This window comes from Bison bison, unplaced genomic scaffold, assembly GCF_000754665.1.
Source record: "Bison bison bison isolate TAMUID 2011002044 unplaced genomic scaffold, Bison_UMD1.0 scf7180017863606, whole genome shotgun sequence".
In the NCBI taxonomy this organism is placed as follows: Eukaryota; Metazoa; Chordata; class Mammalia; order Artiodactyla; family Bovidae; genus Bison; species Bison bison.
The window spans coordinates 6,143-14,557 of record NW_011494178.1 but is presented as its reverse complement, the minus strand read 5'-3'; the positions used below and the strand labels follow the sequence as shown (position 1 = coordinate 14,557).

At 56.9% G+C, this 8,415-nt stretch overlaps 1 protein-coding gene across 1 annotated transcript in view; it reads left to right on the top strand.

Moving 5' to 3' along the window:
- Positions 1-8,415, top strand: part of ARHGEF10 (Rho guanine nucleotide exchange factor (GEF) 10) — a 60,517-nt gene that overhangs the window by 46,676 nt on the left and 5,426 nt on the right. The window contains exons 24-26 of the mRNA XM_010833412.1: positions 68-270; positions 826-983; positions 3,144-3,286. Coding sequence (XP_010831714.1) covers positions 68-270; positions 826-983; positions 3,144-3,286 — 504 coding nt within the window. The remainder of the gene's footprint in view (positions 1-67; positions 271-825; positions 984-3,143; positions 3,287-8,415) is intronic.

The following is an 8,415-nucleotide window of genomic DNA, read 5'->3' as shown; positions in this document are numbered from 1 at the left end:
AAGTGAGCAGGGGGGGGCTCCCACGGTACCTGCACAGCGGACCCCCCAAGGCCACAACGAGACCCAGATTGGCAGCTGTACCAGTCAGATGGGCCAGATCGCCATCGTCTCCTTCCACAACTCCAGCCCCAAGGTCATCGAGTGCTTCAACGTGGAGTCCCGCGTGCTGTGCATGGTGTACGTGCCCGCCGAGGACAGGCCCCGAGAGCCCGAGGGCAGCGGCCGGGTGCTGGGCGTGCCCGCCGTCTGCCTGGGGACGGAGGAGGGCAGGTAAGCGCCTCCCCCCGCCTTGGGCCTTGCCACTGCCCCTCCCTGGCGGCTCTGCTGGGGTCTGTGCAGTGAGGGTGGAGCAGGCTGGGACTCGGACTCTGAAGGAGCCCGTGTGTGGGACGTTCCCGGGGAACCCCAGGGAGCGGCAGCACCTGACAGGGAGAGTTCTAGTTCCTGCTGCCCTTTGCCACGGACGCGCTTGCTGCTGATTCATGCTTCTAAGTGCACATCACTCTTAGACTTCAGGATGAAACAGTTGTGCTCTATGTTAACCTCACACTGAGCATCGTTCAGAGTTTAAAGGGAAGTTGCGTTGACTTTCCTAGTGTGAAGTACCTAGATCTGTAGGAAGAACTAGGCTTAAAAAAGAACCCAGAACTTGTCTTTTGAAAGAGAAGAGAGAGAGCAGAGGGTCAGCAGCCTTTTCACTGCAACCAGGTGTTTGCAGAAGGAGCGGGAGGTGGGGAAGGGCAGGCTGGGGTGGACAGGGTTCTCCTGCTTGGTGGTCGCGCCCTTCCATGTGAGCAAGCGCCCACCGGGTGATGCATCTCTCAGCATCTCCATCTACAAGAGCAGCCAGGGCTGCAAGAAGGTGCGGCTGCAGCACTTCTTCACCCCGGAGAAGTCCACGGTCATGAGCCTGGCCTGCACAGCCCAGAGCCTATACGCCGGCCTGGTCAACGGCGCCGTGGCCGTCTACGCCAGAGCGGATGGTGAGTGTCCTGGGGCGCGCCTGCGCAGAGGATAGTGAGTGTCCCGGGGCGCGCCTGCGCAGAGGATGGTGAGTGTCCTGGGGCGCGCCTGCGCAGAGGTGTCACTGCTGCATCTGGGGTAGGGGTGGTTCACTCCGGGCCAAACGGCAGTCCCATCAGTACCTGCCACCCCGCATCCCGAGGCTCCCGTGACTCGGTCGGTCCTGAAGGGAGGACGTAGACAGAAGCCGGCCGCCCGGCACAGCGCTCGCTGTTGGGTTAGGGTCAGGGTTAGGCCGCCCAGCACAGCGCCCGCTGTTGGGTTAGGGTCAGGGTTAGGCCGCCCGGCACAGCGCCCACTGTTGGGTTAGGGTCAGGGTTAGGCCGCCCGGCACAGCGCCAGCTGTTGGGTTAGGGTCAGGGTTAGGCCGCCCGGCACAGCGCCAGCTGTTGCACACACTTCACTGCGTCCCAGAGCAGAAGCCCGAGGCCCCGGGTAGGGGTGGGTTAAGGCCCGCGCTGAACTCCTGCAGAGGATGAGCGGTGCAGCAGGATCCGGGGCCCCTCAGTGAGGTTTCACTCTGCAGAGGACCCATTGTTTCGCTCCTGCTTGGTGTGATTTCGTGTTTAAATACACATGTATTTAGAATCACATTAGTGCTTATCATGGGATTCTCTCTGCTTTTCTTCTCTGCAACCTTTGTTAAGCATTACTCAAGTTGTTTTTTCTGCTGCTCCAGTAGAGTTTAAATTTCATGGGAACTATCGACTATTTGAAAGTTTGAAATGACTGTGATATATCTGGTCTCCAATTTGATTTGGGGTGTCTGTGTCCATTTCTTCTAGTGTTACGAATTTATTCAGGCTTTATTTTTGTTTATTGGGTGAACTTAAACCTACCCCCCTCACCGCCCCCCCACAAAGTTTACTGAGATATGACTGACATATAACACTGTGTAAGTTTTAGGTACCGGAGAAGGCAATGGCACCCCACTCCAGTACTCTTGCCTGGAAAATCCCATGGATGGAGGAGCCTGGTAGGCTGCAGTCCATGAGGTCGCTGAGAGTCAGACATGACTGAGCGACTTCACTTTCACTTTTCACTTTCATGCATTAGAGAAGGAAATGGCAACCCCACTCCAGTGTTCTTGCCTGGAGAATCCCGGGGACGGGGGAGCCTGGTGGGCTGCTGTCCATGGGGTCACACAGAGTCAGAAATGACTGAAGTGACTTAGCAGCAGCAACAGCAAGTGTGAGATACACCGTGTCTCGACTTGATACACGTACATGTTACGAAGTGGTCACCACCACCTGCTAGCTCCCACCCCCATCGCATCACAGGCTAGCCATTGCTCTTTTTGTTCTGAGAACATTTAAGGTCCTTTCTCTTAACAAATTTCAACTGTAACCATAATGCTGCACATTGGGTCCTCAGAACCTTTCGTCTTATAACTGCAGTCTGTGCCCTTTGGCCATCATCGCCCTGTCTCTGCCACCCCCAGCCCCTGGCAGCCCCCCTTCTGCTCTGAGTTTGGCTTTTTTAGATTCCGCATATAAGTGAGACCATAACAGTGTTTCCTTTTCTCTGACTCATTTCACTTAGCATTGAGTCCTGCTGGTCCATCCACGTTCTCACAAATGGCACGATTTCATTCTTTCTTATGGCTGAGTAATATTCCATTGTGTGTATATGTATCACGTTTTCTGTGTCTGTTCATCCATCAGCAGCTTAGGCTGCTTCTGTGTCTTGGCTGTTGTAAATGCTGCAGTGAACATTGAAGGGTGTGTATCATTTCAAAGTAGTGTTTCTGTTCTGTGTGGATTGATATGTGCCCAGCAGTGGTGTTGCTGGAGCGTGTGGTAGTTCTTTTCAGCTTTCTGAGGAACCTCCATACTGTTCTCCAAGGTGGCTGCACCAGCTTACATTCCCAGCAGCAGTGCACAAGGCTTGTCTTTTCTCTGCATCCTCACCAGTACTTGTTATTTGTTGTCTTTTTGTGATGGCCATTCTGACAGGTGTGAGGTGGTATCTCACTGCGGGTTTGGCTTATATTTCCCTGGTGATGCGTGATGCTGAGCATCTTTTTATGTACCTGTTGGCCATCTGTGTGTCGTCTTTGAAGAAATGTCAGTTTGAGAAACTGAATTTGAATGAAATTGAAAGAAATATTTTCTTTCAAGATGGATCCTGGAATTCCGAGCCTCAAACGGTGATTAAGTTAGGCGTCCTCCCAGTTCGAAGTCTACTCTTGATGGAAGACACACTGTGGGCGGCGTCTGGAGGTCAAGTTTTCATCATCAGTGTGGAGACTCTTGCCGTGGAGGTAAGTTGTTTTAAGTGGCGACATCGTGTGGGAAAGATACCATGCACCAGTGCACTGACTTCCCAGGCATGGCTGAAGCGTGCCCCTCACCTGTAGAAAGCTCAGGCAGCGTCTTGCCTGCGGCCACTGCGCTAAAGGGAGAGCCCTCCTAGTTTGGCGTGGGAAGAAGGATTAACTTGAGGATCCCACAGCCCTTTTCCAGCCACACCCAGGGGATAATTATGCATTGCGTACCCGCTGATTAGTATTAATGTTACTTTAAAAAATGTACTCGGTAGGAACATAGTGGGTAGTCTTCAGGGACATATGGAAGCTTAGTGTTTGATTGAAGAGATGTTTCGCGTCAGTGTGATAAACGGATTTGTTCAGTAGAGATGACAGCTGTTGGAGAAATCAGAGCTCGGTCTCAGACCCCGACTCTTTACCCTGGAGGCATTGTGGACGGAGGGACGTGAGAGCCCAAACAAAGCCACAGACACGAGGTGCCGACAGTGGGGTGTGCTGGCCGTTGGACCACAAGCCGCTCCTCCTTGTTTCTGAGGTGACCTCCCCGGGGCCCTCAGGACAGAGCCTCCTCAGGTGACAAAGGGTCAGCGCTCAGCAGGAGAGGAGACGGGGCTGATGGCAAGAGCGGAGGCAGGAGAGGAACCTGGCTTTGCCCGGTATTTCCTGTTTGTTCTTTATTTGGCTGTGCCGCACGGCTTGCAGGATTGCGGTTCCTCCACCAGGGATTGAACCCAGGGTCCTGGCAGTGAAGGCGCTGAGTCCCAGCCATTGGCCCTCCAGGGAGTCCCTGTCAGTGTTTGTGTAGTAACTTGTTTCTGCTTCTATGCATCTGCTCCTTCTTACTTCACGTACCTCAGGGTAGTAAGACACCCTCAGTGGGGCGTGAAGAAGTCACTGACCACAGCGCCTGCACAGGAGGCTCATCAGCGTGGAAACCACTTGCTGGAACCACGTTTCTCTGCCGTGCACCGCAGCAGCATCCCCTTATCAGTCAGCTTGTGAGAGTCAGAGTTCACATCCCAGCTCAGCCCCACACTGCACAGTGGTCGTATTTCGATTTCTTTTCACACAGAAGGAATAATAATATAACAACCCTTCATTAGAAGAGGGTCCCCAACCTCCAGGGTCTAGTGCCTGCTGACCTGAGGTGCAGCTGACGTGATGCTAGAGTAGCAGGCACAGTAAATGGAATGCACTTGTCTTATTCCGAAACTACCCCCCTCCACCCGAGGAAAAATTGTCTTCCATGAAATCGCTCCTGGCGCCAACATGCTGGGCACCGCTGCTTTAGGACACTTCTCCAAAACCAGTGCATTAATTTTGTCATACGTTCATACCAAAAGCCGGAAAGATGGTTTCTGTAGCCACCACCAGGGCAATTCCAGGGTAGCGTAACAGTACGACCTTATAATCCTCAGAATATATTCCATTCAAAAATTCCAAAGAGTGTATGCTGTAAATCTCGGATACTCAGAAATAGTATGTTTGGATTTAAGTAAGAGCCTCCTTTCTGTGCATTTTTAGTACCAAAATGAGTAGATGTGTTTATATATAGAGAAGCTGTTATGAAAAGATGTAATTTGTCCTGTGGTTCCGTCGTGCAGGGAGACCACAGTGGGCTGCTGGTGTAGCCCTAGAGATCTGAATCACGGTGGTCTCCACCCTCTGGTCGGGGTGAGGGTATAGGGTAAGTGTGGGCAGCTGCTGCTGCGAGAGTTCCCGGAGGTGCCGCGGGCAGTCACGGCGTGCCGCTGTGACGTTCCTGCTGCTGGGAGAGTTCCCGGAGGTGCCGCGGGCAGTCACGGCGTGCCGCTGTGACGTTCCTGCTGCTGCGAGAGTTCCCGGAGGTGCCGCGGGCAGTCACGGCGTGCCGCTGTGACGTTCCTGAGGCTGCACTCTTTCTGGATTGGGTCAATCAGAAGGTGAGATACGATGTACATTCGGAAGGAAAGGGTGTCTGGGGTTCAGCAGCATACGAGTGTGCTTGCAGTGACCTTTGCTCGGCAGTGGTTGGCCCAGTTCCAGGTGGTGGCAGGTCTGCAGGGCCAGCTCAGTGTCATGGTGCTGCCGTGGGCAGGCCGTGTGCCCAGTGCTGTGGGAATAGAATTCCTCACCTGCCCGCCATTGGGTCAGGGAGAGCAGACGGGGAACCATGAATGCTCAGTATACGAAATGGAGCTGCATTGCATGGATTTGGGGGTCAGGCTTCTTCCTCCTTCCCAGCTACAAGAGCCTCCTTTCTGGGACTCATTTCATGCCTTTTAGGAAAACGTCAAGCTTTGGGAACACGGCCGCAGCTCGGAAGGTAGCCTGACGCTTGGGAGCACGCGGAATGTTCCGGGCTCTGCGGGTACTAACCACGCAGCTTTGTGTCTGGGAGCCATGGTTTAATTTCAGTCTCAGTTTTCTTACTGGAGCTGTTTCCATTAAGGCCTGTTCTTCCTTACTCTTGATTTTCTGCAATGTGCAGTACTACTGACTGCAGACAGACAGAAGGAAAGAAGGACAAAAAGCTTTCCTTCTACCCCCACCCCTGATGCTGAAGGGGAAAATGGGAAGAATGAAACGGAAAAGTTATAAAGGTAGCAGAGTGTTGCCTGAGTTGATGTGTCTCTTTTGAGTTAATTCCTGTCACTCTGTAGAAAGACGAAACGCAGGGCACAGCGGGGACAGTGCTGAGTCCATGGGTGGGCCGGTTCTGAGACACCCACTGAGGGTCGGGACCCTGCCCCTCCAGAGGCCTTTGGTGTCGGGAGCCTCATGATATCATGGTAGAAGGGGACTTAGGTGCCCTGTTGCCGAAACTTCCCGTTTTCAAACAGAAGACCTGGCTTCTGAGACAGCGGGAGGCAAGCCGAGCGTCCTGAGATGAGCTCTTACTCGCACTGTCCGTCATGCAGGGAGCCGTGTCCTGTGCTCACCGCGTGCAGGTGCCGTGCAGAGCGCCAGCACACGGGGAGAACTCGGGTGGGTCACGGTGCCCAGGGTGGGTGAGGGCGATGCTGGCCGCCGGCCCTGGGGGGCATGTCCGGGTGAGGACAGCTGTGGGTCTGCCAGGCCCCACGTCCTGCCTCTTAAGAAGCCAGCTGTCAGGCATTGCACCAGGCAGGGGCCCTCTGAGTGGGGACCTGACCCCCAAAGCGGCCCTGTCTGGAGGAGGAGGCGGGCTTCCCCAGAAGGAAGGACACACAGCGTCCCAGGGCAGGGCTGATAGGGACGTGAGCAGGCGGTTCTGGGCCTTTCGGCCCAGAAACAGGCTGAGCGTGGGCATGGGGGTGTGAGGGGCACAGGCTGGGCTGGGGCTCAGAGTCCTCGCCTGGGTTCAGGGGCTGTCAGCCTCTGGCCCATCCAGGGCTTGGGGGCACGGCCTGCCTGGGCAGGGCTGGCAAGGCAGAGGCTGCGGCCACGAGGCGGTGCGCTGGGCTCTGTTTCTGGAACCAGCTGCCACGTGACCCTGAGCCCCGTACTGTGCTCCGGAGGCCGTGGGCTGGCAGGGATTTAAACACCGACCAGAAGTGAGGAAATCTGTCTTCCCGGAGGATTTTCTGAGAGGCGTTGAGGGGAGGGGCGTGAGGTTGGCCACGGAAGAGGCACTGAGAGCGTTACCGCAGAGCTCCGTGGGAAAGTTCCCGTGCCTGCGGGTGGAGGGCAGCGGGGTGGGGACTGAGGCCCTTCTGGAGGGAACGAGGTGGCGTGGGCCCATGGGGCCCAGTCGGGGGGGCACCAGGACCGGCCTGTGAGTTCCTCCTGGGAGACATGTGACCGGAGGACCCGCAGGACGGTGGTTCTGGAGAAGCAGCGGGCCTGCCCCAGGCTGGGCGGGGGTGGGACCGGCCGCCTCCCCAGACTGCGGCCTCCGGGCTCCCTGCAGAAGCTCAGCACTGATGCTGAGACAGTCGGCCGCCAGAGGGCCGCAGGCATGGTGCTCCGTCAAGCTCTGGGAGCGTGGGGACGGCCTCGTGGCGCCCTGTTCCTCTCTGGGGGGCCCCCTGGCCCTGCCTCCCGGGGTGGCCCCGCTGTCCTGAGCTCTCCCTCGGAGGTGACTGGACATGGGAGGTCAGTGTCTGCACGCGGTCCGCAGGCCGGCCGCCCACTCTCTCGGCGGTGCGCAGGGTGTGGGGTGACATCAGGCGCCCACTTCCTGCAGCCCCGTCTGGGCAGTGGGCTTCCCGAGGGGTCTGCGCCGGTTCTCAGAAGACGAGGACCAAGACCGTCCACTGGGAGGCCCGTCAGGAGAGAACCGCTGTGTCTGTCACGTGATGACGCAGGTGGGGCAGCCCAGCCCCTCCACAGGCTGCCAACAGAGTGCAAAGCCGACCCTCGGGAGGCAGGACACATTGACAGACCAGTCATGGACCTGCCAAGGATGTACATTAAACGGCTCAAGAGTCAGAGCAGGAATAAGTTCACAAGTGGACCAAGGCTCTGCATGGACCATTCCACAGGGAAGATACCCAGTAGGCCCACGCACTCAGGGAAGGGCACACCACATCGTTAGTCTTCAAGGAAACGCAGACTGAAGCGCCCATGAGACACCATGTCACCCCCACGGAGACAGCAGTGACAGCAGAGGAGCGCTGACGCGTGCCGCAGACGGCGTTGGGGAGCTGAGGCCCGAGTGCTGCTGGAGCGCAGGCTGTCCTTCCCCAGAAAGCGGACCGTGGGGTTCCGCGTGCGCTCAGGAGGGCCTCTCCCTGAGGACTCAGGACGCCTTCCTGACTGAGACGCCGGCCCAGCCCGCTGGCACGTTTAAATTGCACTTGCAATTATCGGGAGACTTTGTGGGAGGCGCACATGCGTGTTGGAGGGGCCTGCCTTCCGAGGGAACGCGCAGCTGTGGCTCGTGGTGGCGACAGAACTGTGTGCTCCAGCCACTGAGCGCCGCGGCTCCAGAATCTCGGTGGTGCCGGAGTTCTGGCTTTGGGGTGACCCCTGGCCATTCCTCCCCAGGCTCTGCAGCCCCTGTGCAGCGGCCTCAGAAACCCCCCAAGGCGTTCGGGGCCACCTTCACTTAAGACGGGGTGTGACGCCTAGGGACTGGAATCCCCACCCTACTAAAAGCGCACTCGCAGGTCCAGCTCGGGTGTGCCCGGCGGTGTGGGTGTGGCGGGGAGGGTTGGCCG